Here is a 16,592-nt window from a genome sequence, read left to right on the forward strand (position 1 = left end):
TTCATCGCCTCAAGATGTCCAAAAGAGCTCTGCAGCCAATTAAGTATTTCAGTAAGCGTGGTCACTGTTGCACATAGCAAACACAGCAGCCAATTCACACGTGGCAAACTCCCACGACTGAGATAAGAATCAGGTCATATGACTTGCGATATTGGCTGAACTGAATATTGGTCGGGCACAGGTGAGAACTCCCTTCAAAATTGTACCGTGAGATAGAATAAAATCCTTACACTGCATAAGGAGGCCATTAGGCCCATAGAGTCTGCGCCGACCCTCCGAAAGAGCACCCTAACTAGACCCAATCCCGCAACCCCATCTAACCTAAAGGACACTAAGGGGCAATTTATCATGGCCAATCCACCTAACCTGCACATCTTTGGACATTAAGGGACAATTTAGCATGGCCAATCCACCTAACCTGTACATCTTTGGACACTAAGGAGCAATTTAGCATGGCCAATCCACCTAACCTGCACATCTTTGGACACTAAGGGACAATTTAACATGGCCAATCCACCTAACCTGTACATCTTTGGACACTAAGGGACAATTTAACACGGCCAATCCACCTAACCTGTACATCTTTGGACACTAAGGGACAATTTAACACGGCCAATCCACCTAACCTGTACATCTTTGGACACTAAGGAGCAATTTAGCATGGCCAATCCACCTAACCTGTACATCTTTGGACACTATGGAGCAATTTAGCATGCAGCGGGGTGTAGGACTCACTCGTGCCTGACACTGTCACTCCTCACCCCCTCTGGGAACTCCCATAATCTGGCACATCATAATTGAAGGTTCTTTCGTTTTTCTGCCTCTGTAGATAGTTCTAATGATTGAGAGCTAACTGTAACTGATGATTGAGACCGGACTGTTACTGATGATTGAGTGTGGACATGCTCTCCTGCACTCTTCAATGAAGCAGGGTTGATCCCCTGGCTTGGTGGCAGATTGTGGTCGAGTACAATTCTGCTGCTGATGACCCACAGCGCCTCATGGATGCCCAGTCTGGAGTTGCACGATCTGTTCAAAGTCTATCCCATTTAGCACGGTGGTAGTGCCACACAACACGATGGAGGGTATCCTCAATGTGAAGACGGGACTTTGTCTCCACAAGGACTGTGCGGTGGTCACTCCTACCGATACTGTCATGGACAGATGCATCTGCAGCAGGCAGGTTGGTGAGGATGAGGTCAAGTATGTTTTTCCCTCTTGTTGGTTCCCTCACCACCTGTTGCAGTCCCAGTCTAGCAGCGATGTCCTTTAGGACCCGGCCAGCTCGGTCTGTGGTGGTACTACTGAGCCACTCTTGGTGATGGACATTGAAGTCCCCCCACCCAGAGCATATTCTGTGCCCCTGCCACCCTCAGTGCTTCCTCCAAGTGATGCTCAACACAGAGGAGCACTGACTCATCAGTGGACAGTATGTGGTAATCAGCATTGTATGATGCTTTGGTGAAATTGTTGGTCTTTTCCAGTAATGAGTTAGGATGGGAAGAATGGGGGTGAATTTATCCACTTACCCCAGTGCCAGTGAGAAAACAAAACCGTCGGGAGTGTTTCATGATTACCAATACAACATTGTGAAAAATTTCTCACACAAGGGACAAGGGACAAAAATACATAACAGTTAAGAGCTTTTTGTTCAAGGAACTTTAGGAATGAACATTGCTGGAGGTCACTCACTCACTCACTCATTACCTTAAAACCGGTCTGGATGCAATGACCATTTTGCGAAGAAAGTAGTTTAAAATTGAATTCACAACTTGCATTCACCAATTTACATTGTGGAGTTAAACGGAGTCAGTGAAATTGGGATTAAAAGTTTAGAAGAGGGCTGGACGTCCAATGCTTTCCCAAATTGAGATCTCCGATTAGAACTTCATTAGTTAATAGAATGCCACTGCTTGCCCACAGTGAAACAGATATTCAAAACCCCAATCAGCCAAGAGCTGGGTTCACTTCAGGATGCAAGTAACCACTCCAAAAAAAACCTAATTACAGAAAATCAAAGCAACACAAAACATTAATTGCCATCTTTATTGATGGTTCCAAAGCAAATTACTGTACAATTACAGTAAAGTAAAATTTCACAGTAAACATTAAACTTTCTTATAAAACAAACATTACAGGACATTAATACGTATAAAATCATTGAATTTCCATGCTATTGAACTACAATCGGAGTGCTCCCAAAAATACAATAGCCTTTGAAAATCTATACTGTATATTACTAAGTTATTGCAATCAGCAACTTGGACTAGAGTGCAGTGTCCAGAATCATCCAAGTCGTTGGCAGTCACAATGGCATACGGTTGGGGTATACAGAAACACACAACTCGCGCTCAATGACACCTGGATGCTTAGGAACAGCTAACATCTCATTTTACAAAAGTAATGACATGAAGGGCTTTAACACAGTATAGCTCAGTTTTTTAAAAAAAAACGGTAGTCCAGTATTCTTATACGAAATTAAGGATGAGGAAAGCGCTTGTCCTCAACACATGCTTTACATCACTCGAGTGAAGACAATCATTCCAGTTCTACCAGCCACATTGTCCCCCTCAGTACTCTCCTAGAGTCCATTATATGCAAGTCCCAATCAGCAACGCCCCCCCCCCCCTCAATATTTAAACGGCATACAATTCACTTGCATACAAGGCAGTGGACCATATGCCATAGTAAACAATGTGGACATAAGTGTTATGACTTCACAGCAAGGTACAATAAACCTGCATTATTGCTTTTGACAGGCAACTTGCAAGTGTGTTAGTGTTAACACTTTGGTAGCGTTAAAACTGCACAATGAAATCATTGCAAGTGCAGAGGACCAGTGGGGAAAGAAATGGAGGAAGGGGAGGGGGGGGGGAGCGGGAGCGTTTTGGGACAGAGGCAGTTTAATAATTCAAACAGGCAAGTATTTTCTTCCCGCTTTCACAAATGAAGGATTGCCTTTCTGCTCTCTGTGGACACGAGCCTCCAACATCACAGTGGCTTCGAGAAGCATGTGGAGGAGAGAAGGTGGCTGAGAACATGGGCAACTGTTGACTTGGTTTTCACCACTGTGATACAACTTTCAGGCAACCAATGTAAATCATTGTTGGGGATGCTTTGGGAGCTTAATTACCCCAAAACATCACACGATTTGGGCACCAATTAGCGAGCCAAGATAAATAACAGAATTTAAGTGAAAGTTTAAAAAATAAAAAAGTTGAAATACCATTAATAAACCTTGCAACGCCTTACCTAACGGAGAATGGATTGTTCAACATTTGGGGTGGCATTTTAGTGGGAACAAAATCCAAGAGTAGGGAAATAAGAAACCTCTTGTCATTCGGAGCCACAATTTACTCTGGTATCTTCAACGTAAATAGGCCTAGTGCTCAGGACTGGCAACGAAAAATAAATCAAGATCGTAATGGTCATAAGCCTCCAAACGGAGTAACATTAAATCATAAGCAAACTACATGCAGTATTTCAACAGAACATTCCCACAGAATATTCCCATGATAAGTAAAATGGTTAACGGCATTCTGCAATGCTGGCCAATTGCTGCTGAATACTGATAAAACACAGACTATTGGTTAAAATGCCTCAGGGGCAACAATTCAAGGTTATGGACCACGAGCTCTAATATATCGAGGGGACAAAAAGGAGAACCCTTGCATTTCAACGTCTTGTAGAATCATTCACACTGCCACAGAATCCATACTAGGCAGGCGAAAACAAACTACTCCATTTGACAAAACAGTGGGGACTAATGCACAGATTTCCCTTTGGAAAATGTTTCTGGAAACTGCTACGTCTCAAACTTTAAACTAGCTCTCAGTCCCAGCAAACGATCCTGGAGTGGTCACTATATTGATGTTAAAACACTATTATTCAAAATACTTTTATTTATTTTTTTTTAAAAAAAGAAACCGTAACATGCTGAGATGATCGAGCTGTGCTACAGTTAAACGGTTGTGCGCGCACTAGGTATTGAAAAGATGAATAGGTCTTGTGCAGATGTGTGCGAGATGAACAGGGAAGGGTTCTATTTTCAACTTGGAATTTTGTTAGTTTATCAGGAATGGTTTTTCTTAAATGATTGTCATGCTGCTACAGAGTCAGACTGACATCTACATACATATTGCTAAATTGGGAAGCCTTTTGCTTTAGTAAAATAGGACTGTTTCTACTGTTAGAATCTTGGCAGAAGTAGTGTGTTGGGGTCGGCATCCCTCTGTAGGTTATTAGCACGGTCTCAGTAGACCATACCCTGCTGCCAGTTTCATCAAAAAACAAATGCGGAAGACAACTTTCTATCTCGTCTGCCGGCAGGAGACTATTCCTGGGCTACTGTCGGTGCAGGGTCCGAGATTTCACTCCACGGAGAGTGAAAAGGTGCCGTCATGCCGTCGGATGTCTTAGAGGGGCCGGGGCAAAATGGCGGCACTGTGGCGAAGGATGGAAGCACAGGGGTCATGGCGGGGTCAGCAGGAGGAAGGTTCGGGAAGGCCAGATGCGAGACTGGACTGGTGGTCGACATGAGTGAACCTGGAAAGGAAGAGGTAAACATCAGAATTAATGTCAAAGGCGACAAAAGTTGTAGAGAGCAGTGGAAGATAGTTTTCTCCACAACTAACATACATCTTAATACTTCTGCGATTTTAGCATAAAACAAACCATTTCATTTATTCCAAGGGATTAACCCTTCTGTCACAGGCTTTACATAGAATAGAGAAAAATAAGGCCATTTGGTCCAACTAGTCTATGATGGTGCTTATGCAGTCTTAATACAGAATTGTATTAAGCATTTTTAGGTTTCTTTTTAATTAGTGCAAATAAAAAAATTGATACTATTGGCTGTGTGCTGCAAAGAATCCTAAGGGCAAGTACACAAAACAATGAATGAAGTTATGATGCCACTTTCCAAAATGGTGCTTTCAAAATGTGTTCCTTCTTCCTCAACCGTGATTTCCCACCTACAGTTGTGGACAGGGCCCTCAACAGTGTGCGGTCCATCTCCCGCGCCACTACCCCCGCCCCCTCCACTCCCTCCCAGAACAAGGATAGATTCCCCCTCATTTTCACATTTCATCCCACCAGCCTCCGTATGCAAAGCATAATCCTCCGCCATTTTCACCAACTCCAGCGTGATGCCACCACCAAACACATCTTCCCTTCACTCCCTCTGTCAGCATTCCACAGAGACCATTCCCTCCAAGACAATCTAGTCCACTCCTCCACCATACCCAGTACTTCGTCCATCACCCATGGCACCTTCCCATGCAATCGCAGAAGGTGCAACACCTGTCCCATGCTTAACATTCCAGGCCCAAAACACTCATTCCAGGTTAAACAGCGTTTCACTTGCATCTCTTCCAATTTGGTCTGTGGCATTCGCTGCTCTCAATGTGGTCTCCTCTATATCGGAGAGACCAAACGCAGACTGGGTGATCACTTTGCTGAGCATCTTCGGTCTGTGCGCAGTCAGGATCCTGACCTTCCTGGTGCTTGCCATTTTAACAAAAGACCCTGCTCCCGTGCCCACATGTCTGTTCTTGGCCTGCTGGAATGTTCCAGTCAAGCTCAACTCAAACTGGAGGAACAACATCTCATCTTCCAGTTAGGCACGTCTGGCCTGAACATCGAATTCAACAACTTCAGATGATCAACTCTACCCCACCTCGACCCATTTGTTTTCATCCCATTTCATTTTAACTGTCTTTTACCATTTCTTTCTTTCTTAATATATATTTAACCCACAACCTTATCCACCTTTCCTTAACCTTTCTCCTCTTTGCTTCCCCTACCCCCACATCTACAGTTCATCCTCTGATGTTAGTTTCCCTGCTGTTTGGCCTTTCATATCTTTTGTCCTCTCTGGGGACTGCCATTAGCACTCTTTCCCCTTGGTTTCCCTGGGTTTCTGTGGCTATGACTCATCTTTCATTCTCACTCCACAGTATAAATATTTCCCACTTTCTCTGTCTGTTAGCTTTGACAAAGTCATCGGACTGGAAACATTAGCTCTTTTCTCTCCCTACAGATGCTGCCACACCTGAAATATTCCCGCATTTTCTCTTTTGGTTTAAAGAACAGTAAAGCACAGGAACAGGCCCTTCAAGCCTGCACCAATCACGTGTCCTATCTAGACCAACAGCCTTCAACACAGAAAAATATCCCCAAGCAAGTCACAGAACTTATCAAAAACTGGACACGTCAAGGAAGGAAATGTTAGGAGCAAGACTAAAGCAATCCAATGGGTAATCATTACTGGAGATGATCTGGCTGCGATTGCATAGACAAGACTCTGAGCAAGTGAAGGCAATTTTACAGAGTTGAGCATTGGAGCGGAGATCTTTGGAGAAAAGGTGATGAACCTTGACCTCGTTGTAGGCCTCGGATAATACAATGGACAATACATTGTGAACAAAGACAACAAGAACATGACACTGGTGCAGTAGCAGGGACATAAATCCGATTTGGAGAGATTCAGACGAAGTTACAGGGAAGACAGAGACAGATTTTCCAGGATTGAGAGAAAGGAAAACTGGAGATGGAACAGTTCCATCCAAGTTTGCTGATGATGCAAAGTTAGGTGGGAATGCAAGCTGCAAGGAGGACATCGAGGCGGCAAAGAGATATAGACAAGTGAGTGGACAACAAGATGGCAGATGTAGGGGGAGATTATTCACTTTAGTTATAAGAATAGAAAAGCAGAATATTTTTTAAAACATATGAAACTTGTAAATGTTGATGTTCAAAGGGGCTTGGACGTACTTACACAAGAACAAAGTTAGCATGCAGGTGCAACAAGCAATTAGGAAGGCAAATGACACGTAGGCCTTTATAGGGGCTGGTTTAGCTCACTCAGCTAAATCGCTGGCTTTTAAAGCAGACCAAGGCAGGCCAGCAGCACGGTTCGATTCCCGTACCAGCCTCCCCGGACAGGCGCCGGAATGTGGCGACTAGGGGCTTTTCACAGTAACTTCATTGAAGCCTACTCGTGACAATAAAGCGATTTTCATTTTTCATTATTGCAAGGGGATTAGAGGACAGGAATAAAGAAGTCCTGCTACAATTGGACAGGGTTTTGGTGAGACCACATCTAGAATACTGGGTGCAGTTTGGGTCTCCATATTTAAGGATATACTGGCCTTGGTGGGGGGGGGTAGAGTGAAGATTCACTGGATTGGTCCCTGGGATGAAGAAGTTGTCCTCTGACGAGGGTGAGTAAATTGGGTCAATATTCTCTGGAGTTTAGAAGAATGAGATTGTTTCCCCTGGCTGGGGAATCTGGAACAAAGGAGCACAATCACAGGGCAGCAGTGGCTAGCACTGCTGCCTCACGGCACCAGGGACCTGGGTTCAATTCCAGCCTCAGGTGACTGCCTTGTGTGCTGTTTGCACGTTCTCCCAGTGTCTGCGTGGGTTTCCTCCGGGTGCTCCGGTTTCCTCCCACAATCCAAGGAGGTGCAGGTTGAATGAGGTTACGGGGATAGGGCAGGGGATTGAGCCTGGGTAGAGTGCTCTTTCAGAGGGTCAGCGCTGACTCGATGGGCCCAATCACCTCCTTCTGCACTGTAGGGATTCTATAAGGGGACAATCATTTTGGACTCAGCGGAGAATAAATGTCTTCACTCAAAGGGTTGTGAATCTTTGGAATTCTCTATCCCAGAGACTTGTGGAAGCTCCATTATTGAATAGATTTAAGGCTGAGATAGAGATATTTCTGGGAATTCTGGGTAATGGGCAGGAAAGTGGGGTTGAAGCCAGAGATCAGTCATGATCGTATTGAATGGCGGGGCAGTCTTGACCAGTCCTGTGACTGCATGGTCTACTCGTGCCTGGATTTATATTCTAGGATGCCTGGATTAGTGCCTCGAGAAAGGAAATAGCGCATCATAAATCCAAACTGACAAGCACTATTCACAAAGGTGCATTTCCAGCCAGCAGCATGCGATCTTTCACAGCTGATTTAGAAGACATGCTCACAGTCCATCAGCATCGAGAGAAAAAAAGGCAAATAATGTAACGCCTGCTGAGAGCATAAAATATTCATTTTTAATCAGCTAGCAGTACTTTGCCTTGACATTCGGAACATCCTAGGATGAATGTAATGGACACAACTAGCTCAACAAAACAGAAAATCTACCGTGGAATAAATGAATTATGGATAGCAAGCATCAATGCACAAGAGACTTTTTGAGTGTCCTCTCAGGAACGGCCTTATGAATTAAAAAAAAAAAAATGTTTTCATTCATGAGATGTGGGCGTTGCTGGCTAAGTCAGCATTTATTGCCCATCCCTAATTGCCCCCGAGAAGGTGGGGGTGAGCGGCCTTCTTGAACCGCTGCAGTCCATGTGGTGTAGGTACACGCACAGTGCTGATAGGGAGGGAGTTCCAGGATTTTGACCCAGCGACAGTGAAGGAACGGGCAATATATTTCCAAGTCGGGATGGTGAGTGACTACAGCAGGTCAACGAGCCAAATCCAGGTGCCCCAACTTGTAAAAGCAGACACCATGATTAAACACATCCACATCTACTTTATACTTACTGGTTTCACAATGAATGTGCTTTGGACTGCCTGATGGCGACCAACAACTGATCTTCTGCTGGGGAATGAACGCCTACTCCACTTCCAAAGAGAGCTGGCAGAGTTGGGTCAGTATCAGCTCAGGTTCCAGATAGTTATTTGGGGAGATTTGGTTCTCTGGTCAGGGGGTGTTTCTGGGTCAGTTAAAGATGAGAAGTACCGTGCATTTGGCACCCAAGCCAGAGATTGAATTCCTTGGGTGCAGCACTGTTAGATGCAGAGTAAAGCTCCGTCGGCACTCCACTCAAACACAACCTTAGACGCATCTCCCGATACTGTACCAGCGTAACATTGCAGCCCCCTTTGTGATCCCTCGGAGGGAATTATCAGTATTGTGCCAAATCAGCTTTGGTCTTGCGTTGCGGGACCTTGCTTATTAGTCACTGCATTCCGGCGAATCAAACTCCATTTCACATCAGAGATTTCCATATCATCAACTCGGTGAGCCCATTTAAGGTTTTCCTCAAAAGAAGGTACAAATAATCTGTTTGGACTTTAACAATGCTATTGGTGAGAAAGTGCTTAGCCAGTGGAGGAAACCGGATTATAGGCAGCAGGAAGGAAATGATAACGTGTATTCAGCTGACAGCACAAGTCGAGGAACAAAATGCAAATAAACTAGTGGCTCAGATCTAGCATCAGCAGTCCTCACCCAGCTTCGAGGTAAGCCTCTGTGGTAGAACTAGCATTGCTGTATCGACCACGTTAAGCAACCACATTCTGCTCATTCTTTCAGACTTTGGGCAGTTACCACATCAACTCGGGTCCACAATGGGACTACATTCTGCCAGTGCTAAAGATCTTGGACTTGAATGGTTGCTGAATTGACGAGAAAAAGAGTAGAAAAACTGATCTACATTGGAAATCAGTCACACAGAGAACTGCACAGAGTTTGCAGCACAGAAACAGCCCAACTCATGTGTGTTAAGTGTTTATTCCGATAGACACCTCCATCCACCTGACTTCATACGAGCTAGGAGCAGGCCACTCGGCCTCTCGAGCCTGCTCCATCATTCAAGATCATGGTTGACTGGATTGGATTTTAACCTCAACCCCACATTCCCACTCTTCCCCCCCCCCCCCCCCCCCCAAAATAACCTTTTACCCCCCCTGTTAATCAAGAATCTCTCACGCTCGGCCTTACATTCAATGACCGTTTCCACGGCCTTTTGAGAAAGAATGTTCCAGAGGCTCTCGACCCTCTTGAGAAAACATTTCTCCTCATCTCAGTCTTAAATGGGTGACGCCTTATTTTTAAACAGTGACCCCCGAGTTCTAGATTCTCCCACAAGAGGAAACATCCTCTCCACATCCACCCTGACAATAACCCTCAGGTTCTTACACGTGTCAACCAAGCAGATACAAGTCTAGCCTGTCCAACCTTTCCTCATCAGACAACCCATCCATTGCAGATATTAGTCGAGTAAATCTCTGGACCCCACCAAGCATGTCTTTTCTCCTTCATGTGTTTATCTACTTTCACCAATGCATTGGCGTTATTCACTTCAACTGCTGTTTGCAGTATTCAGTTCCACATTCTCATCACTCTCTGGGCAAGGAATATTTTCCCAAATTCCCAATTAGATTGATCTTCTATTCAGGGTTTCTCACTTTGGTGCCCCCCCCCACATTTTGAAGTGGACGCCACACTGCTTTACAATTTTAACGAGCTAGGTCACCTCTCAGCCTACCTTCCACTTAAAAATACATTGAGTATCAATAATTTATTTTCAGGTTATAATATGCAACTTAACTCTCTCTCCCTGCCCTGATGCAACATCATCGTGAATGACTACGATTTAGTGGCCATTACTGAAACATGGTTAAAGGATGGTCACGACTGGGAGTTAAATATCCGAGGGTATCAAACTATTCGGAAGGACAGAGTGGATGGTAAGGGAGGTGGTGTAGCTCTGTTATTTAAGGATGACATCCGGGCAATAGTAAGGGATGACATCGGTGCTATGGAGGACAAGGTTGAATCCATTTGGGTGAAAATCAGGAATAGTAAAGGGAAAAAGTCACTGATAGGAGTAGTCTATAGGCCACCAAATAGTAAAATTATGGTGGGGCAGGCAATAAACAAAGAAATAACGGATGCATGTAGAAATGGTACAGCAGTTATCATGGGGGATTTTAATCTACATGTCGATTGGTTTAACCAGGTCGGTCAAGGCAGCCAGGAGGAGGAGCTTATAGAATGTATCCGCGATAGTTTCCTAGAACAGTATGTAATGGACCCTACGAGGGAACAAGCGGTCCTAGATCTTGTCCTGTGTAATGAGACTGGATTGATTCATGATCTCATAGTTAGGGATCCTCTCGGAAGGAGCGATCACAATATGGTGGAATTTAAAATACAGATGGAGGGTGAGAAGGTAAAATCAAATACTAGTGTTTTGTGCTAAAACAAAGGAGATTACAATGGGATGAGAGAAGAACTAGCTAAGGTAGACTGGGAGCTAAGACTTTACGGTGGAACAGTTGAGAAACAGTGGAAAACCTTCCAAGCGATTTTTCACACTGCTCAGCAAAGGTTTATACCAACAAAAAGGAAGGACGGTAGAAAGAGGGAAAATCGACCGTGGATATCTAAGGAAATAAGGGAGAGTATCAAATTGAAGGAAAAAGCATACAAAGTGGCAAAGATTGGTGGGAGGCTAGGGGGCTGGGAAATCTTTAGGGGGCAACAGAAAGCTACTAAAAAAGGTATAGAGAAGAGTAAGATAGATTATGAGTAAACTTGATCAGAATATAAAAACAGACAGTAAAAGTTTCTACAAGTATATAAAACAAAAAAGAGTGGCTAACGTAAATATCGGTCCTTTAGAGGATGAGACGGGAGTTTTAATTATGGGAGATGAGGAAATGGCTGAGGAACTAAACAGGTTTTTTGGGTCGGTCTTCACAGTGGAAGACACAAAACATGCCAGTGATAGACAGGAGGCTATGACAGGTGATGACCTTGAGAGGATTGTTTTCACTGAGGTAGTGATGGGCAAGCTAATGGGGCTAAAGGTAGACAAGTCTCCTGGCCCTGATGGAATGTATCCCAGAGTGCTAAAAGAGATAGCTAGGGAAATTGCAAATGCACTAGTGATAATTTACCAAAATTCACTAGACTCTGGGGTGGTCCCAGTGGATTGGAAATTAGCAAACGTGACACCACTGTTTAAAAAAGGAGGTAGGCAGAGAGCGGGTAATTATAGGCCAGTGAGCTTAACTTCAGTAGTAGGGAAGATGCTGGAATCTATCATCAAGGAAGAAATAGCGAGGCATCTGGATAGAAATTGTCCCATTGGGCAGACGTAGCATGGGTTCATAAAGGGCAGGTCGTGCCTAACTAATTTAGTGGAATTTGTTGAGGACGTTATCTGTGCAGTAGATAACGGGGAGCCAATGGATGTGGTATATCTGGATTTCCAGAAAGCCTTTGACAAGGTGCCACACAAAAGGTTGCTGCATAAGATAAAGATGCATGGCATTAAGGGTAATGTAGTAGCATGGATAGAGGATTGGTTATTTAATAGAAAGCAAAGAGTGGGGATTACTGGGTGTTTCTCTGGTTGGCAATCAATAGCTAGTGGTGTCCCTCAGGGATCCGTGTTGGGCCCACAATTGTTCACAATTTACATAGATGATTTGGAGTTGGGGACCAAGGGCAATGTGTCCAAGTTTGCAGATCACACCAAGATGAGTGGTAAAGCGAAAAGTGCAGAGGATACTGGAAGTCTGCAGAGGGATTTGGATAGGTTAAGTGAATGGGCTAGAGTCTGGCAGATGGAATACAATGTTGACAAATGTGAGGTTATCCATTTTGGTAGGAATAACAGCAAACGGGATTATTATTTAAATGATAAAATATTAAAGCATGCTGCTGTGCAGAGAGACCTGGGTGTGCTAGTGCACGAGTCACAGAAAGTTGGTTTACAGGTGCAGGTGATTAAGAAGGCGAATGGAATTTTGTCCTTCATTGCTCGAGGGATGGAGTTTAAAACGAGGGAGATTATGCTGCAATTGTATAAGGTGTTAGTGAGGCCACACCTGGAGTATTGTGTTCAGTTATGGTCTCCTTACTGGAGAAAGGACGTACTGACACTGGAGGGGGTGCAGAGGAGATTCACGAGGTTAATCCCAGAACTGAAGGGGTTGGATTACGAGGAGAGGTTGAGTAGACTGGGACTGTACTCGTTGGAATTTAGAAGGGTGAGGGGGGGGATCTTATAGAAACATATAAAATTATGACGGGAATAGATAGGATAGATGCGGGCAGGTTGTTTCCACTGACGGGTGAAAGTAGAACTGGGGGCATAGCCTCAAAATAAGGGGAAGTAGATTTAGGACTGAGTTTAGGAGGAACTTCTTCACCCAAAGGGTTGTGAATCTATGGAATTCCTTGCCCAGTGAAGCAGTTGAGGCTCCTTCATTAAATGTTTTTAAGGTAAAGATAGATAGTTTTTTGAAGAATAAAGGGATTAAGGGTTATGGTGTTCGGGCCGGAAAGTGGAGCTGAGTCCACAAAAGATCAGCCATGATCTCATTGAATGGCAGAGCAGGCTCGAGGGGCCAGATGGCCTACTCCTGCTCCTAGTTCTTATGTTCTTATTTACCGCCGTCAGTGACCCAATGACCAAGAAACATTTTAAATCACAAAATGCAGTTTCAACAAGTGGTCAATCTAATTAAAAAGGAAGGAGCAAATGGCTTGATCACACTTCAGTTGAAATGATAAGTAAGCTATTTAGGCGCAATAAAATGGCGGACTCATACACGCTCATTCCATGCTTGCATACACAGGAATCAAACAAATGTGCACTACATGCTTCCATTAAAAAAAAAATACAGCTTTGGAAAACCAGGATTTAATTTTTTCTTGTAGTCTGATTCTTAAGCATCGCAATTACCAGGCAGCATTCCCAAAACCCAGAGGGGCCGGTTCAAAATTTGATATAGGGTTACCACACAAAAAGGAAGAATTGATCTGCTCGGACTGGGCTGGATTTATAGAATCATAGAAATCTTACAGTGCAGAAGGAGGCCATTTGCCTGATGAGTTTGCACCGACCCTCTGAAACAGCACCCAATCTTGGGCCACTCCCCCGCAATCCCACCTAACCATTGGACATTAAGGGACAATTTATCATGGCCAATCCACCCAACCTGCACATCTTTGGACACTAAGGGACAATTTAGCATGGCCAATCCACCTAACCTGCACATCTTTGGACTGTGGGAAGAAACCAGAGCACCCGGAGGAGACCCAGACAGACACAGGGAGAAGGGCGACACAGTGGCTCACGCTGCTGCCTCACAGCGCCAGGGACCCGGGTTCAATTCCAGCCTCGGGTGACTGTGTGGAGTTTGCACGTTCTCCAGGGGCTGGTTTAGCACACTGGGCTAAATCGCTGGCTTTTAAAGCAGACCAAGGCAGGCCAGCAGCACGGTTCAATTCCTGTACCAGCCTCCCCGAACAGACGCCGGAATGTGTCGACTAGGGACTTTTCACAGTAACTTCATTTGAAGCCTACTTGTGACAATAAGCGATTTTAATTCATTTCATGTGTCTGCGTGGGTTTCCTCCGGATGCGCCAGTTTCTTCCCACAGTCCAAAGATGTGCAGGTTAGGTGGATTGGCCATGATAAATTGCCCTTTTGGGTGGAATTGCCGTAATAGGTTGAGAAATTGGGCATACGCAAGGTGGTCTTTCGAAGGGTCGGTGCAGTCCCGATGGGCCGAATGGCCTCCTTCTGCACATTTGAGATTCTATGATTGTGCAAACTCCACACAGATAGTGACCCGAGGCCAGAATCAAACCCAGACCCTGGCGCTGCGAGGCAGCAGTGCTAACCACTGTGCCGCACCAAATTGTCAGCTATTCCCAAATAAAATATTCCACCCCCCCCCCCCCCCCCGTGCCCCATCATCACAAATCTCACAGGACTACACAAGCACATATTTACCTGTGGATGTGGCCATGGCATTCCCACCTAATCCTGGTAGAGACCCCACAGCAAGATTCGGAAAAGCCACATTTAGGTTCGGAAAATTCGGCAGGTTGGTAAACACAGGCGGTGCAGTTATCAGACCTAAAAGAAAGAAAAAACAATGCATGGAACTACCATGCAGACAGCCACCAGACAGAAATGCTCAAAAGTGCTGCATTTGCACAACCACCCGCATTCAATAGTGACAAAACCGACTGCCATTCGCTCCACTTAACTATGCTACCAGTTGGTTGGAGTGTCAACCTCGGTTGGCAAAACCTCCCACACATATCCTAACAGAAGGGGGAGAATAAAAACCCATGGCACCACCACCATAACCTGGTAGTCGCCATTCAAACAAGTTACGGAAAACCTGTTCACGAACGAGTTACTTCCTCGGGTGTAAAAAAAAAGCAAGATAATTTTTTTTTAAAAAACTACACAAATTTAGGCACGTTTGCATGGTCGTTGGGAGGTGAATGAAGACTCATGCTGGATGGCGGTTCAGCAAGTCTGCAACAGTTTTCATTGTAAAACTCAGCATGAAGTGGGTCAGAGTCCCTTATCCAACTATCCAACTGGTTCTCATGCCCTGGGCAGCTGGAAGTTGGAGCTCGACCTTGCAATAGTGGTCATAAAGCCAGACATCCACCACTGTCTATGGAACAACAGGAACCGGGCTAGCAGGTGGTCAAGGAGCAGCAGCATCGGAGTGGATTGAAACAAAACGAATTGCAGCACAGGAATAGCAATGTGCGGTTTCTGCAGGGCCCAGGATTGGAGTGGCCTTGGCAAAACATCTGCAGGGAGCTTCTGCAAGTGAGATTACAACGTGGCCGACGTTGGGAACGAATTATTCCAGGATATTTGGCCATTAGGCAACATGGAAAAGACGGTTGGGTAGCCGTGATAAAGGATGAGGTACAGACAATAGTGGGATAAGATTGCAACCCAGAAAACCAAGATGTAGAATCAGTGTGGGTAGTGCTACAAAACAACATGAAGATGGGCACAGATTTGAGGTGACAGCACATGCAGACGGGAGAAGAAAGGGAGGTTGGAGATGGGACGGGAGTTTGCATAGCGGGTAGCACTTTTGCTTCACAGCTCCAGGGTCCCAGGTTCGATTCCCGCCTTGGGTCACTGTCTGTGCGGAGTCTGCACGTTCTCCCCGTGTCTGCGTGGGTTTCCTCCGGGTGCTCCGGTTTCCTCCCACAAGTCCTGAAAGACGTGCTGTTAGGTGAATTGGACTTTCTGAATTCTCCCTCTGTGACCCGAACAGGCGCCGGAATGTGGCGACTAGGGGCTTTTCACAGTAACTTCATTGCGATGTTAATATAAGCCTACTTGTGACAATAAAGATCAAGGTTTTTTTTTTTTTAAAAAAGATTGGCGACGAGGGGTAATGCTCAGGAGAATGAACTTAATACGAGCCAACATGGGGACAAGGAAGGAGAATGAAAATCAATTGGTCAGCAGTTTAGTCAGAATAGGGTTGAGGGAGCAGGAGGTGCATTTTATGGACAAGAGAAGGGTTGCGAGGACACGGGTGGAGAGGAGAGGTCACCCAGTATCTGGATTGGGCCAGAAAGGGAGTAAACAAGGAAACAGGAATGGAATTCCTGCAGAGCACAGAACTCCTTCCTCAAACAATTTGTTTGTATATCTACAAAGGGAAGTTGATTGAGCTAGTCATGCAATAAATCAGGCAACCGAGATACTGCGGGTTAGCAGCTTGGGAGCTGTGGACCATTATATGGTCAGGATCCAAATAGAAAGAGAGCAAATAGAAAAACAAGGATGGGCAGCACGGTATAACAGTGGTCAGCACAGTTACTTCAAGCTCCAGGGTCCCAAGTTTGATTCCTGGCTTGAGTCACTGTGTGTGTGGAGTCTGCACGTCCTCCCAGTGTGTGCGTGGGTTTCCTCCGGGTGCTCCGGTTTCCTCCCACAGTCCAAAGATGCGCAGGTTAGGTGGGTTGACCGTGATAAATTGTCATTAGTGTCCAAAACG

At 45.1% G+C, this 16,592-nt stretch overlaps 1 protein-coding gene across 2 annotated transcripts in view; it reads right to left on the minus strand.

The window, feature by feature from the left end:
* Nucleotides 1–2,028: 2,028 nt before the first annotated feature.
* The window catches only part of LOC119958123 (Golgi reassembly-stacking protein 2-like), a 55,435-nt gene continuing 40,871 nt past the window's right edge, over nt 2,029–16,592 (minus strand). The window contains exons 10-11 of one of the 2 annotated variants that reach the window (XM_038786379.1): nt 14,555–14,680; nt 2,029–4,545 (exon numbers count right to left, since the gene is read on the minus strand). In XM_038786379.1, the coding sequence (XP_038642307.1) occupies nt 4,334–4,545; nt 14,555–14,680 (338 nt within the window). In that variant the 3' untranslated portion in view covers nt 2,029–4,333. The remainder of the gene's footprint in view (nt 4,546–14,554; nt 14,681–16,592) is intronic. The other variant, XM_038786380.1, reaches the window with a different exon arrangement.

This window comes from Scyliorhinus canicula, chromosome 28 (genome assembly GCF_902713615.1).
Source record: "Scyliorhinus canicula chromosome 28, sScyCan1.1, whole genome shotgun sequence".
Taxonomy (NCBI): Eukaryota; Metazoa; Chordata; class Chondrichthyes; order Carcharhiniformes; family Scyliorhinidae; genus Scyliorhinus; species Scyliorhinus canicula.